At 44.9% G+C, this 21,774-nt stretch overlaps 3 protein-coding genes across 3 annotated transcripts; all 3 read left to right on the plus strand.

The window, feature by feature from the left end:
• LOC8080720 (anthocyanidin 3-O-glucosyltransferase 2) lies at nucleotides 2,355–4,507 on the plus strand. The gene has a single exon (XM_002460693.2). It carries the CDS (start codon nucleotides 2,797–2,799, stop codon nucleotides 4,258–4,260), a length of 1,464 nt encoding a protein of 487 aa, XP_002460738.1. The 5' UTR covers nucleotides 2,355–2,796; the 3' UTR covers nucleotides 4,261–4,507.
• Nucleotides 10,456–12,180, plus strand: LOC8077477 (anthocyanidin 3-O-glucosyltransferase 2). The gene has a single exon (XM_002460694.2). It carries the CDS (start codon nucleotides 10,529–10,531, stop codon nucleotides 11,951–11,953), a length of 1,425 nt encoding a protein of 474 aa, XP_002460739.1. The 5' UTR covers nucleotides 10,456–10,528; the 3' UTR covers nucleotides 11,954–12,180.
• LOC8077478 (anthocyanidin 3-O-glucosyltransferase 2) lies at nucleotides 10,464–19,493 on the plus strand. The gene is made up of 2 exons (XM_002460695.2): nucleotides 10,464–10,546; nucleotides 17,886–19,493. Exons 1-2 carry the CDS (start codon nucleotides 10,529–10,531, stop codon nucleotides 19,293–19,295), a joined length of 1,428 nt encoding a protein of 475 aa, XP_002460740.1. The 5' UTR covers nucleotides 10,464–10,528; the 3' UTR covers nucleotides 19,296–19,493.

The following is a 21,774-nucleotide window of genomic DNA, read 5'->3' on the forward strand; positions in this document are numbered from 1 at the left end:
TTACCAAAATTTTTGCATTGTGTTTAGTTTCATTTTGCAAAATAATGGACGAAAACCTATTTTTTTTTTCTAAAAAAAAGAACTAAACACCCCCTGAATTACATGCCCTCGAGCGAAATTAATTTCTTTGGATCCACCACAATTATGAGCTCCATTTCACTGACTCCGACTTGTTTTTGCCTTACAACCTAGGCTTTGTTTAGTTCCAAAAAATTGACAAAATAGATACGGTAGCATTTTCGTTTGTATTCGACAAATATTGTTTAATTATGAATTAGCTAGACTTAAAAAATTTGTCTTGTAAATTGCAGTTAAACTATGTAATTAATTATTTTTTTATTTATATTTAATACACTATGTATGTGCCGCATTGATATGACAAGAAATCTAAAAAGTTTTGTAAATTTTTTTAAACTAATTCTCAACCTTTTTTGTGGTGGACTCACGCTTTGGCCCCTTGGCCCTGATGTAGTTGTCCCTGCGTTGCTGCTTCCACTGTTCAGGCCAGCAGGCCAGCATTGCAACTGCACGTGGGTCGGCCCGCCAAGCTTTAAAGTTCTGACCTTGTAGCTGGCCCAACTATTTTTTTCGTGCATGGCATTTCCTCGGCCTTGTTTGCTCCCTATCCAATAATTTGCACCCATCACATCAAATATTTGAACACACGCATCAAGTATTAAATATAAAAAAAAATAAACTAATTACACACTTTAATTGGCCTTAGGTGCTACAGTAATCAACATATGCTCACGATAGGTTAATTAGACTTAGTAAATTCGTCTCGCAGTTTCTAGACGAGTTATGTAATTAGTTTTTTTATTGGTATCCAAATACTACTTCCAATATCTTATAAAACATCCGATGTGATACCTAAAACCTTTTCACTCTCCAACTAAACAAGACCCTTATACTCCCTCCATCCCTGAAAATTTCAATTCTTAGAATCCATGTTAATCAAATTTTTTTAAAATTTGACCAACTTTAGAAAAAAAGCATCAATATCTATGACATAAAATTCATATCTTATAAAATTATATTCTATGATAAATATAATAATACTAATTTGATATTACAAATGTTAGCGTTTTTTTTTCTGAAGTTCAGTTAAAGTTTGAAATTTTTGACTTAAAACATCTCTAAGAATTTAAGGAATAGAGGGAGTATAAAGTATGTACAGCGCCGTGCGTCTGTCAGCGTCCTGGTCGCTACATGACAGGCTGCAGCCTGCAGCTGCTCGATTGAGTGAAGGTGTGGATAGCTTGCAATCAGGGCCTTTTTAGAATGAAGATGAAAAATTTTTGGATGTCACATCGGATATGTCGGAAAAATGTCGAGAGAGGTTTTTAGAAACTAATAAAAAAACAAATTACATAACTCGTCAGGAAATTGCAAGACGAATCTATTAAGTATAATTAATCTGTCATTAGCACATGTGGGTTACTGTAGCACTTAAGGCTAATCATAGACTAACTAGGCTTAAAAGATTCGTCTCACGATTTTCAACCAAACTGTGTAATTAGTTTATTTTTTTATCTACATTTAATGTTTTATGTATGTGTCCAAAGATTCGATGAGATGGATGCAATTTTTTTTTGTGGAGACAGGGCCTTAAAGGGTTAAAAGTTAGTGCGATGATACGACAGATGATACCATTAGTTAGGCCTTTTTAGTTTCAAAAAATTTACCAAAAATTTTAGATTTCTCATCACATCGAATTTTGTGGCACATGTTTAGAGTATTGAATATATAAAAAAAAACAAAAACTAATTACATAATTTATCTATAATTTATGAGACGAATCTTTTGAGCCTAATTAATCCATGATCAAATAATATTTGTTAAATACAAACGAATATGCTATAGTACCTGAAATCTTATAATTTTGCCAACTAAATAAGGCCTTAGTAAGAGGTGATATGAATGGTTTGCTTTATTGCATGTTAAGATATGCTTCTACCGGTGTATGAAAGAAATATAGATTTGTTGGGATGGTGGGTCGTGTCATTGCCGAGTTTGTGTCGGCGCCCACCTCCGCAATTCCACGCCCAGCCGGAGAGCCAAGCGGACATGATTTCCACGGGGGAAGTGGAAACATATTTTTGACACGGACCTTCAGAGAAATGACACGAGGACCAGATCACTCCCACCTAAAAGCCTGGACAGCCACGGTCCAAGCTGGAGCGTTGCAGCGGCTTGAACCGTTCGACGGCGCTGCGACACCTATGAATTGCGATGCCTCGCGATATATGGCATCACATGCGCGCCTAGGCTTTTAATTTTTTCGTCACATCAAATCTTGTGATATACTCAAAAAAACCAAAAGTTTACAAGATTCTACATCATATTGAATCTTGCGGCACATACATTGAGCTTTAAATATAGATAAAAATAACTAATTACATAGTTTTTCTGTAACTTACAAGACCGATCTTTTGAGTTTAATTAGTTCATTTGACAAAAAATTGGAACTAAACAATGTCTTAACCAGACCAAGTCTACGCAGAAAAGTGATGCGCTATCCTAATCAGACCAAGAAGCACCTGCCGAATCTGCTGAAGAGAGTACGGTTTCAACTTCCAAGTCCCGTGCTCGCCCATCCTGCCATCCGGGGGGTGGGGTGGGTGATCACCCTCCACCACCGATCAGTGCCAGTCACTGTCGATTGGCTGTTCAGCAATCTGCAATCACATTCGTTTCATCCTAGCTATATTATTAGTACTGCAATTCGCGAGCAGTGAAAAGGAAAAGCAGTGAAGTTAGAGTTACGGCTACAGCCTTACACCGACGGTTGTTCCCATGGCGGCGCCCGCGCTGGTGCTCCTGCCGGAGTGGGGCACCGGCCACCTCATGTCCATGCTCGAGTCCTGCAAGCGCGTCCTCCTCAGCGGCGGCGGCGGCAAGGCCTTCACCATCACCCTGCTCGTCATGCGCCCGCCCACCGCCGAGGCCACCTCCGAGGTGGAGGCTCACGTGCGCCGCGAGGCCGCGTCCGGGCTGGACATCCGCTTCCACCGCCTCCCCGCCGTGGAGGCGCCCTCGGACGCCGCGGGGGTCGAGGAGTTCATCGCGCGGTACATCGCCCTCCACGCGCCGCACGTCAGGGACGCCGTGGCCGCCATGTCGTGCCCCGTCGCCGCGCTCGTGCTCGACATCTTCGCCGCGCCCCTGGTCGACGTGGCGCGGGGCCTCGGGGTGCCGTCCTACGTCTTCATGTCGTCCACGGCCGCCCTGCTCGCGCTCATGCTGCACCTGCCCGTGCTCCACGAGTCCGTCCCCGTGGAGTTCGACGAGGTGGAAGGGGAGGTGCAGGTGCCCGGCCTGCCGCCGGTGCCGCCGGAGTCCATGCCGTGCCCCGTGGTGGACAAGAAGAGCCCCAACTACGCCTGGTTCGTGCGCCTCGGCGATCGCTTCATGGACGCCACGGGGATCATCGCCAACACCGCGGACGAGCTCGAGCCGGGGCCGCTAGCGGCCGTCGCCGGGGGGCGGTGCGTGCCCGGTCGCCCCGCGCCGCCGGTGTACCCGATCGGCCCCGTGCTGTCGCTCGGCGACCGCTCGCCGTCTCACGAATGCGTCGCGTGGCTGGATGCGCAGCCGCCGGGGTCAGTGGTGTTCCTCTGCTTCGGGAGCCTGGGCTGGTTCGATCCGTCGCAGGTGGTGGAGATCACGGCCGCGCTCGAGCGGTGCGGACACCGGTTCCTGTGGGTCTTGCGGGGCCCACCTTCGGACGCGTCCGGCTCCGGCGCCGGCGCCCCAGACGGGGCGGAGCACCCGACGGACGCGAACCTCGACGAGCTCCTGCCGGAGGGGTTCTTGGAGAGGACCAAGGGCAAGGGCCTGGTGTGGCCGACGTGGGCGCCGCAGAAGGACATCCTGGCGCACCCCGCCGTGGGCGGCTTCGTGACGCACGGCGGATGGAACTCGGTGCTGGAGAGCCTGTGGCACGGCGTGCCGGTGGTGCCGTGGCCGCTGTACGCGGAGCAGCACCTGAACGCGCTGGAGCTGGTGGCCGATATGGGCGTGGCCGTGCCGCTCAAGGTGGACAGGAAGCGGGACAACTTCGTGGAGGCCGCGGAGCTCGAGCGCGCGGTGCGGTCCCTGATGGACGCCGACGGCGAGCAGGGGAGGAGGGCGAGGGAGAAGACCGCGGATATGAAGGCCGTGTGCCGGAAGGCCGTGGAGGAGGGCGGGTCGTCGCACGCAGCGCTGCAGAGGCTCGCCGAGGCGCTCCACCACGGCGCGGTGATCGCCAAGAAGTGAACCACGGCCGCCGTGTTCTTTTGTTCGGTGATAGTTTACTCTACTCATGTCGTATGTATGGATCATAAAACTTTCGTGTCAGTGTTGACAATAAGTTGGTCCGCGAAAATTTGTTTGCTGTTGTGCTATTAGTTCTTTACTCTCTCTCTCTCTCTCTCTCTCTCTCTCTCTCTCTCTCTCTTTTGAATTTAGAGCAAATCTATTACTCATCGGACACAGTCAAATCGCTGCTCACCGACCCCTCAAACTCCTGAGGTACATGATCCCAAGCGGTTTTTTGTGCCACTAGGAAGGCTACACCCAACTCTGGCAAGAGCATGTGCCACTTTATTACAATCACGCTTACAAACGCTAATTCTGTAAGAAATAAATTCATGATCGCTGCTTGGAATTGTATACGTTCTGCACTTCCATACTGATTGCCTCCTTTCATCCCTGCATAACAGGCAAGGACTAGTATATGTAACGCATCCATCAGGAAGCCTTCACCGCCCGCTCCGGCTCTGAACACCGCACCCTGAGCATCCCTGATGACGAAGCCCCATCCCCGATCCTTCCGACTTGGGTTAAAAGCTCCATCAGAGTTTTATCGTCAGTTCGCCCTGTCTCGGTTTTGCCCACTGACTTCTCTGTCTACTTTCCGACAATAGCTTCTCCTTGGGCATATTCAGATATGTATCCGCCTGAAACGCCGTGATGTATGAGGTTTCAGCAGGCGCCCGGCTCCTTCCTTGTTCCCTCCTCCTATCCCTTTCTCCCCACAAGAGCCACAGCACTACAATGACTGTGACCTGTTTCTTCGCATCCAGGGCCTTGGGCCTTGTTTAGTTCACCCTGAAAACCAAAAAGTTTTCAAAATTCTCCGTCACATCGAATTTTGTGTCACATGCATGAAACATTAAATATAGACGAAAACAAAAACTAATTACACAGTTTAGCTGTAAATCACGAGACGAATCTTTTGATTCTAGTTAGTCCATGATTGGATAATATTTATCACAAACAAACGAAAGTGCTACAGTACCGAAAACTTTTCACTTTTCGGAACTAAACAAGGCCCAGTTTGAAAATTCTCTCCATCAAATCTCGGCTTGAAGTTGCCTCTGACAGGTTGCATCTTATATCCTCCATCTGTAGTTCCCGCCAGGTTAGAAATGCTACAGGACAACCGTGTGCTTTTGTCTCTCTTCGGCACGCGGTTTTCTGTTCATCCGGCCGATCGCCGGGTCTGTCCATCGTTGACCGTTTGATCCCCACCTATATGTTGTTTTTTCCCATGTCGTTGACAAATGACAAGCAGTTCCGCGTGTCTGCTCTTATTTCATTTCCTCCTGTGCCCCCTGGACAGCAGCGACTATAGAAAAAAATGCCTCATTTTATAATATATTATTTTTTTGTCCTTGTCTAACTATAGAAAAAAATATGACTTGTTAATTATCTTTGTGTCGACATTTATATTATTTTTTTGTCTTGGTCTAACTATAGACAAATTGATTTGTATCATTGACTTTGTGTCAATATATATATTAACTTTCCGTCCTTGTCTAACTATAGGAAAAAAAAATATAACTTGTTAATTGTCTTTGTGTCACCCTTTATATTATTTTTTGTCCTTGTGTAACAATAGAAAAAATATGGTTCGTTAATTGTCATCATTTATATATAGGAAAATTCCTTTCTACATGTACATGTAGTTACTCTCATCTTCAATAAACCATATTATGTATGTGTTCATATTTATTTATCAGTTTGCGTATGTTTATATACTCATATTAAGATACTCTAAATCTTCTAAATCTTACCACGCGTAAAATTTTCAAAGAAATTCATATTTTTAATATATTACTAAAATGTCACTACTATGTTATATATACAATAAGTATAACCATATACTCTATGTATGCATACATACTTAACATATATATTACCCTAAATGGTTTAGTATGATCATATACTTCGTCTATATACATTTCGTCCGACCATATACACCTTAAATCAAGAGATATAGACATGAGAGTAACTACACGCGCGCGTAGAAAAAATGTGTCATTCTACACCAAACTATTGTACTGAACAAAATTCAGTATCGTTCGGTACTTGCGTTTTAGTATTTTCATGTATTTCACGGTCCTAGGTGTAGTCATGAATGATACTGAACATTGTTCAGTACTGCTCAGTATTTTTTCTGCTCAGTTTTGGCTGACGCGTTTTTTTCTACACGCGCGTGTAGTTACTCTCATGTCTATATCTCTAGATTTAGGGTGTATATGACCGGATGAAATGTATATAGACGAAGTAAATGATCATACTAGACCGTGTAGGGTGATATGTATGTTAAGTATGCATGCATACATAGAGTATGTGGTTATACTTATTGTATATAATATAATAGTGGCATTTTAGTAATTTATTAAAAATATGAATTTCTTTAAAAAAATTTCACGTGGTAAGATCTACTCCCTCCGTCCCAAAATAAGTGTTGTTTTCGCTTCTCGAGAAATAACTTTAACTAAATATATAGTAAAAAATATTAATATTTATAATACATAATTAATATCATTGGAAAGATCTTTAAGTCTAGTTTTTTAACAAATTTATTTAGAGATATAAATATTGCACGTATTTTCTACAAATCGAGTCAAACTTGTGGTACAAAAACCAAAAACGACACTCTTTTTGGGACGGAGGGAGTAGAGTATCTTAATCTGTACTCAAATCGATAAACAAGTATGAACATATACATAATGTGGTTTATTGAAGATAAGAGTAACTATACGTATGTGTAGAAAGAAATTTCCCTATATATATATTTGGTCCTTGTCTAACTACGGGAAAAATGCTACTCCCTCCATAAATTATAAGTCATTTCAAGAATCTTTGAGAGTTAAAGTATCACAAGTTTAACCAAATTTATACGATAGAATAATAACATTATGATATCAACTAAGTATCAATTCTTGGAATGACTTACAATTTGGATGGAGGGGAGGTCCTTGTTAATTTTCTTTGCGTCAACATATATTAAATTTTGTGAGGTTTGTAGTTTTGGGTATCAGTTTTTTTATAACTAGATTCGAAAATTGCAGATTATCCTCTTGTTCTTTACCACTACATTAGCAGTATTTTTCAGTGAACATATTATTTTCTCTCTCATAACAAATTAACATAAACCAAATTTTAGCGAAACAAATAAGAAATTGCAATGAACTATAGCTATAATTTTAACATAAAATATATGCAATAATCATGGTGACGATTGGATTTCGATCTAATGGTGATAGAATTCGTGTGCTGCTGTCAGAGATTTGGGGGATCGTCATTCGGTCAGCAGGAAACTGGTCGACGGTCGCTAGAATAGATTTGAGGGTTCCAACTCTACATGTGATTAAGGCCTTGTTTAGATGTGAAATTTTTTTGGATTTCGCTACTGTAGCACTTTCGTTTGTTTGTGGCAAATATTGTCTAATCATAGACTAACTAGGGTTAAAAGATTCGTCTCGCGATTTACAGACAAACTGTGTAATTAGTTTTTATTTTCATCTATATTTAATGCTTCATGCATGTGACGAAAAACTTTAAAAAACTTTTTATATTTCAACGGAAACTAAACAAGACCTAAGAAGACATTGTCGGATCGTCATTCGGTCAACAGAAACTGGTGGACGGTCGCCAGCCCTTGTTTAGTTAAAAAAATTACAAATTTTTTTAATCCACTGTCAAATTAAATCTTGTAGCACATACATTAAGCATTAAATATAGATAAAAAAATAAATAATTATATAATTTATCTTTAATTTACGAGACAATTTTTTTGAGCCTAGTTAGTCTATAATTGAATAATATTTGTCAAATAGAAACGAAAGTGCTACGGTGTTTATTTTGCAAATTTTTTTTGGAACTAGGCCAGAATAGATTTGGGGCTCCAACTCTACGGCCTTGTTTAATTTTAAAAAAAATTGTAAAATTGTTCAGATTCTACATCATATCAAATCTTACGACATATGCATGAAGTATTAAATATAAATAAAAAATAACTATTTACGTAGTTTATCTGTAATTTGCAAGACGAATCATTTGAGTCTAGTTAATTTATAATTACAATATTTATTAAATATAAATAAAAGTGCTGTAGTGTTCATTTTGTAAAAGTTTTAGGAACTACTCCCTCCATTCCAAATTGTAAGTCATTCCAAGAATCTTGGAGAGTCAAAGCATTTTTATGTTCGACCACAATTATAAAGAAAAATACTAAGATTTGTAACGTAAAGTGAGTATACTATAAAAATATAGTTAAAAAAGAATCTAATGATATTTAGTTGGTATCATAATAATAATTATTTTATCATATAAATTTGGCTAAACTTAGAAAAGTTTGACTTTCCAAGATTTTTGGAATGACTTAGGCCTTGTTTAGTTTGCCCCGAAAACCAAAAAGTTTTCAAGATTTCTCGGCACATCGAATCTTTCGGCACATATATGAAGCATTAAATATAGACGAAAAAAACTAATTGCACAGTTTACCTGTAAATCGCGAGACGAATCTTTTGATCCTAATTATTCTATAATTAGATAATATTTATCGTAAACAAACGAAAATACTACAGTAGCGAAATCTAAATTTTTTTCACATCTAAACAAGGCCTTACATTTTGGAACGGAGGGAGTAGTAAACAAGACCTACATGTGATGCGTGCTAGGCTTTGTTTAGTTCATTCCGAAATCTCTTAGTCACATTGAATCTTGCGGCACATGTATGAAGTATTAAATATAAACGAAAACAAAAACTAATCACACAGTTTGACTGTAAGTCGCGAGACAATCTTTTGACCATAGTTAGTCTATAATTAGACAATATTTGTCATAAACAAACAAAAGTGCTACAGTAGCGAAATCCAATTTTTTTTTTTCACAACTAAACAAGGCCCTAGTACTCCACGTGACGCCCACCGAAGAGGGAGCGCACACATGCGTCGCTGCCCCTCGCCGTGTCGCTGAGTCCTGCGAGAGTCGACTCACAGACTCCCACGCAAAAGCAGGGCCCATGTGCATGTGCGTGTTTTTCAGATCCAGCTCCCTGTCACCTCGCTCGTGCCTGCTTTGAGGCTTTTTGCCACCCGGGGAGATTGGAGCTTGGTGCATGGCTGCCGGCGTCGTGCTAGGCGAGCTGCCACTGCGAGCGAGGCTTGCCACCACGGCTGCCGCTGGCAGGGCTGTCGCAGGGGGCCGTGTGCCACTGGCGGGGGGCAAGGCGAGGCTGCCCGTGGGTGCTGCAAGCGTGCGGCGTCCGCGGCACGGGCGTTTCAGGCGAGCAGCGAGCTGCTTGGACTCCGCCACCGCCGTGGGCGTTGCACCGACGCGAGCTCGACCTCCGGCTTGAACTTGTCTGTGGCAGTTGGCAGGGGCTAGCGACGGGGAGGAGCCAAGCAACCGACCGCCTGGGAGATGAGCGCATTCGGCGGCGTGCATGAGGCCGACGTACGTGCTTTCCAGGAGAAGGGGGAAAGAGGATGAATAGAGATGCAATGTGAGGGTAATAAAATAAAATATGTTTTGTGTGGGATTCATTTTGATTTTGGGCAGAGTGTTAAATCTTGACCTTTGGGTTGGTAATCTCTTGTGCTGTTGCATGTTAGAGAGAACCCGCTGTTGAGCTCCAGGACGGTAGGAGAATCTCTACCAAACGGACCTTTGTAACAGATGCCTCACAATTTGATATTCCCATGTTTCAATCATATTGTCGGACACCGACATTTTCCTACTTTGTAGCAGCGACACTGCAACCAACACCCATTTTTTAGAGGCCCACATTTTTACCGTGATTTATAGGCTTCTGATCTCCTAATCCGGCTTGGCCATTTATTAACTTTGCCTGATGCGCACGTTGAGCCATTCAGGCCTGGTTGAGTTTGCGATTTTTTTTAATTTGACTATTGTAATATTTTTTGTTTGTATTTGATAACTATTGTCTAACTATAGATTAACTGATTTAAAAGATTCATCTTGCAAATTGTGTCCTCTAAGTCTGATGTGACTTGTGATCCGACAAAGCTTTGCCTCTTGCAAGTTTGCCACCGCATTGCCACCGAGCTACATGTAAATTATTCTAGTACTACAATATTTTAGATAGATTGGTTGGAGCTCGTGTCGCAGACGCAACTATTTCAAAGAATGGAAATCTCGTTTGCTATCGCGCTAGAAAGAGCGACAGCCGCTAGTGGAGCTCAGAGCAGTTCAATTTCTTGCAGTTTCCACATCTCCCGATCCACCCATGGCAGCCCCTACCGTCGTCTTACTGCCGGTGTGGGGTGCCGGCCACCTCATGCCCATGCTCGAGGCCGGCAAGCGCCTGCTCACCCGCGGCGGCCGCGCGCTCTCGCTCACCGTGCTCCTCATGCCAGCGCCCACGGAGGAGGTCGCGGCCGAGCTCGACGGCCACGTACGCAGGGAGGAGGCCTCCGGCCTCGACATCCGTTTCGTCCGCCTCCCCGCAGTGGAGCCGCCGATGGACTCCCGCGGCATCGAGGAGTTCGTCTCCAGGCTGGTCCAGCTGCACGCGCCTCACGTCAGGGCGGCGATGTCCAGCCTGGCGTCCCCGGTGGCCGCGTTCGTCATCGACTTCTTCTGCACCACGCTGCTCGACGTGTCCCGCGAGCTCGCCGTGCCCGCGTACGTCTACTTCACCGCCAGCGCCGGGATGCTCGCGCTCAAGCTGCGCCTCCCGTCGCTCCACGAGGAGGTGACGGTCCAGTTCGAGGAGATGGAGGGCGCGGTGGACGTGCCTGGGCTTCCGCCGGTGCCGCCGTCGTCGCTCCCCAACCCAGTGATGGACAAGAATCACCCCAACTACACGTGGTTCGCGTACCACGGCAGACGGTTCGCCGAGGCCGACGGCATCATCGTCAACACGGCTGCCGAGCTCGAGCAGAGCGTGCTTTCTGCCATCGCCGACGGGCGGTGCACGCCCGGTGTCCGTGCCCCGACGGTCTATCCAATTGGCCCGGTGATCTCGTTCACCCCGCCCGCTGAGGAGCCACACGAGTGCGTGCGGTGGCTCGACACGCAGCCGGTGGCCTCCGTGGTGCTCCTCTGCTTCGGGAGCGTGGGATTCTTCACCGCGCCACAGGCGCACGAGCTCGCGCACGGCCTGGAGCGCAGCGGCCATCGCTTCCTCTGGGTGCTGCGCGGCCCACCGGCACCCGGGGAGCGGCACCCGTCGGACGCGAACCTCGACGAGCTGCTCCCCGACGGCTTCCTCGAGAGGACCAAGGGCAGAGGCCTGGTGTGGCCGACGAAGGCGCCGCAGAAAGAGGTACTTGCGCACGCCGCCATGGGTGGTTTCGTGACACACGGCGGCTGGAACTCGGTCCTCGAGAGCCTGTGGTTCGGCGTGCCAATGGCACCGTGGCCGCTGTACGCCGAGCAGCACCTGAACGCGTTCACGCTGGTGGCCTACATGGGCGTCGCCGTGGCGATGAAGGTGGACAGGAAGAGGAACAATTTCGTTGAGGCCGCGGAGCTGGAGCGAGCGGTGAAGGAGCTGATGGGCGGTGGCGAGGAGGGGAGGAAGGCGAGGGAGAAGGCCATGGAGATGAAGGCCGCCTTCAGGAACGCCGTGGAGGAGGGTGGCTCATCCTACGCTGCGCTGCGGAGGCTATCAGAGGAGATCATGTGCAAAGTCGACACGAACCAATGATGAAGTGAGGCAACTCTACATATGTCAAGTGTTCTTTGATGCTTGGACAATTGCGCCTTGGTCATGTGTTGTGTCAGGACTCAGGAGGCATCACGTATTTCTGTCGTTACCATTTTTTTTTTCAAATTCAAATATAAAAGGTTTCCATCTGGCGTATGGGATTATTCTTTTTTTTTCCACAAAACGTTTCCACCTCACGGAGAAACACGGACGTTTTTTTCCCTTCAGAAGGATGGTATTTTGTTCCGGAAAACATTTCCATCTCCCTGCGAAATATGGACGCAGGTTTTCTTTTTTCCCCGTAGATGATACCGAAACCGAGCCACTTTAGGTTAAGCTGGACGGAAAATTATTAGTGTACTTTAATATTAGATTAGAGAAAAGAAGAGAAAGATATAGATATAGATTTAGTATTAGATATAGATATAGATAGGTATAGATATAGATAATAAATTAAATAAATACGGCTTCATGTCTTCTAGAGAGTTGACAACTTATTACAAAAATATATAACAATCAACAAAGTCTAACTCAAAATACAGATGGAATATTATTCGACTATTCATCCATCCATCCAAAGAAACCAAAAAATTACACGGAAGCCATCTCTAGCACTTGACATCCAGATCCAGGACAAGTTTAGAGATCTTGATGATACTATCATAAAAGTTCAGTAATCTAAGCACCAAAATTCAAGTGTTGAAAATCTTTATGGTACCTTCATATGACTTTATAGACTCAAATATCAACATTTGAGAGTTGGGAACCAGATGGCACCGTTTTACAAGTATTAGGGATCTCCTGTCGATTTTACTTCAAAAAAATTAGAGAGGGAAGCGAGGCCCCATCAGCATTTCAGATTTCACAACCAATCAATTACCCATGCCTCTTCTTTGCACTGCCTACAACCACGTCCCCGCTACGCCCTGAAAGTTGAGGGCAGTGAATCTAGTCTTCAAGGAGGGATCCACTGTATAAATCTCAAAGAACATCTCGCAGTTGTCCCGCCACAGCCTTGGGTTTGTTCCATTCCATCAAACTTCAAAAGCACGATAAAATCATCAATTTTCCCGCAGAGGTCAGAAAGGGAGCAAGCAATTGATATGTTTGATAACCCTGTTCCTAACTTCAAAAGGATGAAATCAACGAGAGTGACATACCTGACTGTTTAATAGCCCAAAAGAAAATGGCATTTGAACTGATGGGGTCCTCACTGATTAGTAACAAGGAAATTCAGAGCTATATATAATTTAACATAGCACACTGCAATATAGTTAGAAGAAGCATGCGGAAAATATAGCACTGCAATATAATTTCTATCATACCTGTTTTGTGGACCAATCTTGCACTGCTCGAGGAAGATTAACGTAGCTACTTAAAAATCTGAAATCCACTTAAAAATTATATTGCAAGCTTGCAGTCAACTCAGCCTAGTCATTTATACAAAAATTGTTTAGAACATCTATGCATCACACAAAGGATTTACAAATTCACTTCTTGATAAAGATAAACTCACCTCAAACTTACCTGCTAAATAACATAAAAGTAAGACAATTGACATGAACAAAGTAACCAGGAAGAAGATTAGCTGCAAAACAACACTGACATAGACATGTTAACCAGGAAAAATGAGCACAGCATGACAGCACATGCAAAAGAAAAATCAGAACCTCTGCCGTTAAAGCAACTACTATAGCATTCTTTGAAACAGATATATCGGTGGTGCCATGTAGCCCTGCTTCCAAATCAGCAACATCTCTGGATGCACTCCATTGCTCAATACAAAGCTCGTCCAACGCATATCTCATTACCTCAACAGGTGCTGCCAATACAAAATGCATATGTAATAGATAAGTAACAATCAAGAGATGATGCAATCTTAGAAGGCAAAGTTCATAATGAAGGGACTTTAATAATTCAAAACAGAGTATGGAATTTTTATTCCACAGAACAATACCACTCCTGCTCCCTGCAGAGAAGCATTGCTCTTAGCTGTACCGATACCCTTCGTTGCCACCTGCCTGCTCTTCCTGTCCACGCCATGCACGCGTACGTGACATGAGACTGTTCCTAGCTTCCCTGTGCCACTAGCTCATCGTGCTCTCCCTGCTCGGGTGCCTGGCAGGCCTTCGCCTGCTCGGCGGCGTCGCGGCCGCGTTCGCGGCCACAGAGACCATGCCGCTCATGTTGTCCTTGAAGAATCGAGCTTGTTTTGAAAATAGTTTCACCATGAGCAACTTTATAAACGAAGCAGAACTGTTTTGGAAAAAAGTGTTTGGTAAAATAGCTTCATCAACTACTTTACGCATATATGATAGAGAGAAATGAGGAAAAAAGCTACAATAAGCTACTTTTTTCAGCTTCATTTTAACTCATGTTTTTGTGAAAGGAGAAGAAAAACATCTTCACCCATAAAACTGTTTTAGAAATAAGTGTTTGAAAAAAAAACAGCTCATAAAGCTCAAACAGGCCCGAAGTGGGCCATGACCTCTTTGGAGAATGCAGAGAAGGCGGCCGGCGCCATCGGCGGCGAGTAGTCGGTGCTCGACCACCAGAGCTACCACCTTCCTATTTTGCGCACTCTCAACGCCACCCTCGCGCCGCAGCGGTCTGCAAACCTAGCCAGCGATGTGGATTGTTTAGGAGCGTGGTTCATGTCCATCTTTTTCCATGTTTGCAGGTTTTGATCTTTGGTCGCGACGTGTTTGAAGCCTGCATATGTAGATTTTTTTTTATTTCTAACCTTTTTTACAAATTATTTTCGATATTAACACTTAATTTTTTTCTAAACCTAACCTGTTTGGCCGCGTCACCATACACGGCGCGGCATTATAATAAGCCATGCATGGTGGCGCGACAGGACAGCCACATGGCACTGGGTGGCCGCCCTGACAAGATGACGTGGCAGCTCTTTCGCTCCACCATCCATGGCGCGCTCCAACAACCAGCCGTCTGGTCCTGTGCTGCGCTGCACACCAGCAAGCAGCGCTGCAGCACGTGATAGTGGTGGGCGTGGAATGGAGAGAGAGAAGGAGGTCGGATATGTGATGGGACAAAGTCTACATTGTAGTATCTGTTATGTACCTTTAACATATGCATGGAATATTAAATAAAAATAAAAATAAAAATTAATTATATAATTTACTCTGTAAATTATCAAATAAATATTTTAAGACTAACTAGTTAATAATTAGATATTAATTGTCAAATAAAATAAAAAAATACTATAGTAGTTAAATCTAAAATCTTTTTGAAAGTAACAATGTCCCAGCCAAAATAAAAATGAGCCATGGGTCATGGTCTCGTGACTTGAGAGAAGAGAGGCCGATAGTGGAGCTTTATTTAGTTTTCAAAAATTTTCAAAATTCTATATTATATTGAATCTTTAAATATATACATAAAGCATTAAATATATAATAATTAATTATACAATTTATCTATAATTTGTGAGATAAATTTTTGAATCTAATTAGTTCATGGTTAGATAATAATTATCAAATATAAAGTGGTATATTAGCCAAATTCAAAAATTTTAGCCACGCCTGGTCTAGGGTCCTCCAAAAAGTTTGGCAAATTTTTTTAGATTTCTTGTCACATCGAAATTTGCGGCATATGAATAGAGGATTAAATATAAATAAAAGAAATAACTAATTACATAGTTTAATTATAATTTGCGAGACTAATCTTTTGAACTTAGTTAATCTATGTTTGGATAATATTTGTTAAATACAAACGAAAGTACTACGATCTTTAGTTTGCAAAATTTTTAAAGCCTCTTTTGTCGTTGCTTTCGGCGGTCACCCAGTGTCACGTGGTTGCACTACCACGCCTTTATACATGGCGCGATAGTGTTATAATGTCGCGTCGTGTACGGTGACGCTGCCAAACTGGTTAAATTTGAAAAAAAAATTAAGTGTCAAAATTGAAAATAGTCTAAAAATGGTTAGAAATAAAAAAATTTCCGTATGCGGGGTGGAGGGCGTGGGTGGCGAGAAGTCTCATATCAAACATCAAGATCAGTTGTTGGATAAGTTTTAATGTTTTATTAGCCATTAATTTTAATAGAGAAGAGGCCGGTGCCGCCTAAAGTTCTGTTTTTCTTTTGGTTGGTCCTCCACGGCAGGTGTTGGACGACCGATCAGAGGTTCCGTCATGGACGACCGATTGGAGGTCCCGTCATGGATTGCAGGCCTCCAGCACATGCATTCTGTGCGACCAAGGTTGCGAGACCATAGATCATATCTTGGTTGGGTGTGTCCACAGTCACGAAGTCTGGCACAGGTGCTTTTTTGGGTGCACATTCAGGGTCTCAGCTTGAGATCGGAATCGATGATGATCCAATGCTGGTTGGAGGCGAGAAAGAGGATCCCTAAGCAGCGGCGCAAAGGGTTCGACACCTTCTTCTTTTTAGTAGGGTGGTGCCTCTGGAAGGAGCGTAACAGGAGAATTTTTGACATGTTAATGACTCCAGCAACGCGGCTGTCAGTGATGATCCAAGAGGAAGCGGGGCTCCGGTGCTTGGCTGGAAATAGGCATTAGGGTGCGCTTCTTGTTGGATGATCTTGTTGGTCTCTTTTATAGCACTAATGGATCTTTGTAGTTTGCTTTGTGCTTCAAAGTGGAGGGGTGAGGTCCTGCGGTAACTAAGTTACTGTGGCTTTTAATTTTTATATTAGGCTGGACTCTACTTCTACTTAATAAAATATACGTCCAATTTTTTTTTGACTTAAATAGACGTCCAATCTGGGACGGCCGTGTTCGCGCAAAATAATTATTGATGGTGGCCTTAGGCTAGTCTCAATGGAAGTTTCATTAGAGTTTTATTTGCATTAAATAGGTTGCCACATAGGCCTTTTTGATGACATAGCAGTGTATTTAAGAAGAGAGAGAAGAAATGAGTTTCATCTAGATGAAACTCTCCAACTCTCTATGAGTCTTGGAATTAAATACCTATAAAACTATAAAATGAAACTCTTCATTAAAAATGGATATTTTATTCAAGTTTCATTTTATTTTACATGACATGGCAGTCTTGAAAACAACACCATGAAACCTCAACCACAGTGGCGCACGGAGCTAATTATTGATGGCGGCCTTTAGGCCAACCACCGTGGCGCACGGCCTTAACAGCTCCACGTACGCGCAAGCCACGCTCAGTGCCTGTCATCTCCTTTAGAGCAAGTTTAATAATACAGCCTACTTGCTGGCTGTAAGGTTCTTTACAGCCTTCTTCTAGCTCACCTATACAATAGTTAGCTATTCACTATTAATACATGACCCACTTATCTCTCTCACAAAGTTTCTTGGTTATTGTGTCTAAGCTGGCTGTAAGCTTACAGCCTGCTTCTCCTCTCTCTCCTCTCTTCTCTTCTCCGCATCAGCATTTAGCCAGCTTACAGCCCACCATAATACTTGCTCTTAGAGCAAGTTTAATAATACAGCTCACTTGCTGGCTGTAAGGTTTTTTCAGCCTTCTCCCGGCCCACCCATACAATAGTTAGCTATTCACTATTAATACATGGCCCACTTATCTCTCTCACAAGGTTTTTTGGTTTCTGTGCCTAAGCTGGCTGTAAGTTTACAGCCTGCTTCTCCTCTCTCTCCTCCCTTTCCTCCTCCACCTCAGCATTTAGCCAGCTTACAGCCCACTATAATACTTGCTCTTATATGGACGCACTACAGGAACCTCATTTGGTTTCCCCACTCTCCACTCGCTTCACCGAGCTACACAATTCAATTATTCTACTCGTGGAGCCCGGCCGTGTCTCGGACGCAACTATTTAAAGGATGGAAATCTCGTTTGCCATGGTGCTGGAAAGAACGACAGCCACCCACCGTGGAGCTCAGAGCTCTTCCATCACTTGCGGTTTCCACATCCAAGCACCTCACCTTCTCGCCCCGTCCCGATCCATCCATGGCAGCCCCTACCGTGGTCTTACTGCCGGTGTGGGGTGCCGGCCACCTCATGCCCATGCTCGAGGCCGGCAAGCGCCTGCTCACCCACAGCGGCCGCGCGCTCTCACTCACCGTTCTCCTCATGCCAGCGCCCACGGAGGAGGTCGCGGCCGAGCTCGACGGCCACGTACGCAGGGAGGAGGCCTCCGGCCTCGACATCCGTTTCGTCCGCCTCCCCGCAGTGGAGCCGCCGATGGACTCCCGCGGCATCGAGGAGTTCGTCTCCAGGCTGGTCCAGCTGCACGCGCCTCACGTCAGGGCGGCGATGTCCAGCCTGTCGTCCCCGGTGGCCGCGTTCGTCATCGACTTCTTCTGCACGACGCTGCTCGACGTGTCCCGCGAGCTGGCCGTGCCCGCGTACGTCTACTTCACCGCCAGCGCCGGGATGCTCGCGCTCTTCCTGCGCCTCCCGTCGCTCCACGAGGAGGTGACGGTCCAGTTCGAGGAGATGGAGGGCGCGGTGGACGTGCCTGGGCTTCCGCCGGTGCCGCCGTCGTCCCTCCCCGACCCATTGATGGACAAGAATCACCCCAACTGCACGTGGTTCGCGTACCACGGCAGGCGCTTCGTCGAGGCCGACGGCATCATCGTCAACACGGCTGCCGAGATCGAGCAGAGCGTGCTTGCTGCCATCGCCGACGGGCGGTGCACGCGCGGTGCCCGTGCCCCGACGCTTTATCCAATTGGCCCGGTGATCTCGTTCATCCCGCCCACTGAGCGTCGGCCGGACGAGTGCGTGCAGTGGCTCGACACGCAGCCCCCGGCCTCCGTGGTGCTCCTCTGCTTCGGGAGCGGAGGGTTCTTCACTGCGCCACAGGCGCACGAGATCGCGCACGGCCTGGAGCGCAGCGGCCACCGCTTCCTCTGGGTGCTGCGCGGCCCACCTGCACCCGGCGAGCGGCTACCGTCGGACGCGAACGTCGCCGAGCTGCTCCCCGACGGCTTCCTCGAGAGGACCAATGGCAGAGGCTTGGTGTGGCCGACGAAGGCGCCACAAAAAGAGATACTAGCCCACGCCGCCATGGGTGGTTTCGTGACACACGGCGGCTGGAACTCGGTCCTCGAGAGCCTGTGGTTTGGCGTGCCGATGGCACCGTGGCCGCTGTACGCCGAGCAGCACCTGAACGCGTTCACGCTGGTGGCCTACATGGGCGTCGCCGTGGCGATGAAGGTGGACAGGAAGAGGAACAATTTCGTGGATGCCGCGGAGCTGGAGCGAGCGGTGAAGGAGCTGATGGGCGGTGGCGAGGAGGGGAGGAAGGCGAGGGAGAAGGCCATGGAGATGAAGGCCGCCTTCAGGAACGCCGTGGAGGAGGGTGGCTCATCCTACGCTGCGCTGTGGAGGCTATCAGAGGAGATCATGTGCAAAGTCGACACGAACCACTAATGAAGTGAGGCAACTCTACATTGTATGTCAAGTGTTCTTTTTTGTTTTTTGAAGCAGTTGCTTGGACAATAGCGCCTTGGTCCTATGTTGTGTCAGGCATCACCGTATTTCTTTCGTTACCATTTTTTTTTTCAAATATAAAAGGTGTAATTAGGCCAGTCTCAGTGGCCCGTTTCAATGCACTGTTTTCAAAGCAAATCCGCTGACAGAGTATCAATGAAACGAATAATGAAACAACCTCCACAATGCATGAGTTTCACCTTGACGTTTCCTAGGCTGGACAAAGCATTTAATTACTGCAAAATGATTGGATCAAATGCAAGATGGTGAAACGATTTAGCCCTTAGTAGGGATTTCATCCCGTTTCACCACGTGGGAAACAACGCCTGCGGGGTTTCACCATGGTGAAACTACTTCTTTCTCTCGCCTCTTCATTTCATGCAAAAAGTGCAGTTTTGCTGACATGACGCTCTTATAAATGTGCATGACATCCTGGTGAAATCCCCACTGAGACTGGCCTAATCACACATCCATCACCGTATGCAGTAAACACAAATCTTCATATATTATGAGTTGACCCTCACTTATTAGGCTAGTCTTTGGGTTGAGTTGGGCTTAAGATCTTGATCTGTTGTGGGCTCCAGTGGATCTAGGCCCGAGGGGCACCGGCTCTTGGGTATAGCGAGTTAGAAAAACCACTACGCACTCTAACAAGTGGCATCAAAGCCCATGGTTAGAAAAACCTGAAAATCTCAGGTTTATCTCACATAAACATAATTAATTAGTATACCTAAGGTTGTCACTCAATTGCCAAATAAAATCAAACAAGGACCTTTCAGTGGGGAGCTCCGGCGAGTAGTGGTTGGATCTGACGAGCGGGTGTCCTCCAGCAAGAAGATCCGGCGAGCGATGACCCGTGGATGGGTTTGGTGGGCTTATCCAAAGTTTTTTTTTTCCTTTTTTTATATTTGATTAGCCGAGACATGCATTGGAACCTCCTCGAAAAAGGTCTAATTAACCATGACCTTTCATCCGAGACATTTTTTTGCCCAGTTAGACAATTTAAGACACTTCTATACACTAATCACATTTATAATATGGGCATCCTCTATTATTACTTCAATTTATACAGCAAAGTGCAACATGAATCACCAGTGTCGTATAATTTAAGATAGTACTAGCAAAAATACCCGTGCGTTGCAATAGGAGAAAAAAACTATCAAATCTATATCTAAATATTTAATAAAGAGCCAAAATTTTAGGTTTTTTTCGTCTATCCATTTTTTTGTCTTTCTCTAACTACCAAACGATGGAGAGTTTTTTTTATCTGAACTTTATATATATATGGATAGACGAAAAACACATATATATATATATATATCTTAAGAATTCTAAATAAAAAAAGGATAAGAATCACGTTCTTTATTTTACTCCGCTTTTAAATGTCAATCAGAGGCAAAAGAAAAATGAGTCCTAATCCTAAGTATTCACCATGTGCCCATCCATCTCCAAGTAGTAGTATCTTCAACTGTTTCGTTTAGAGCAACTCCACGTACTGCCTCCCAAAGCCTGACAAATTGTGTTACTTCCTCATGCGTTGTATTGTAGGTGGATAAATATGATGGATCCATTTTTCATTTTGTTAGTGCTTTGGTGGACGGTTATCCTTTTTCTTCTTGTCTTTGCGTACAGTAATTAATGGCTCTAATGACTTCACCATGGCCCCGTTGATCAAACTGGACGTCTAGAAGGGGGCCGTCTTTCTATTCCCAGCAGACACTATAGTTGATGCATAGAAGAGGTCTCGGTCCGCTTTGTCGCAGTGAATTTCCAAGTCAATCCACGCTCTATTTTTCTCCTTCCATTGGAATCACAGCCATCGAAGCCTAAGAGCTCTAGTAAATCTGTCCAGGTCCAAGATCCGCAAGCCGCCCTTGATCTTGGGTACGGTAAACAAGTCGTGGGTCAGTTGATTAACGAGTGCCCCCTGCTAACTCTGTCTGGAGTTTCTCTTTGCCCATGAAAACTTCTTCTAATGCGATTGATTTTCTTTAGAAGCCACTTCTGCACTTGGAAAACAGTTAAGTGATAGATGGGCAGACTGCCTGATCATTTTTAAAGAACCGCTCCAGCAGTCCTCTTTTCTAAAATTGCAGGCATCTGTCAAAATTCAGAAAAGAGTTTAATAAATAGGCCACATTTGTCAAAAGCATTTAGCTGAAAGACATTCATATCACATTTGTCAAATTTCAGAACTGATGATGACAAGCGCAGACATCTATTGGACACAAGGAACAAATGTTTCCTCTAGACTTCAACAAACCTGATGTGGCAAACACAATAGCAAGTATGGCAACACAACTCCTCTATTATTCTACGTATATCCTGTAGCGTAAATCATACTTTTAATGCAAACATAATAGCAAATATGGCAAGTCTGGCAACGCAGCAAGACAATAGTAACACAGAAGGTCACCGA

Source organism: Sorghum bicolor, chromosome 2 (assembly GCF_000003195.3).
Source record: "Sorghum bicolor cultivar BTx623 chromosome 2, Sorghum_bicolor_NCBIv3, whole genome shotgun sequence".
NCBI classification, from domain to species: domain Eukaryota; kingdom Viridiplantae; phylum Streptophyta; class Magnoliopsida; order Poales; family Poaceae; genus Sorghum; species Sorghum bicolor.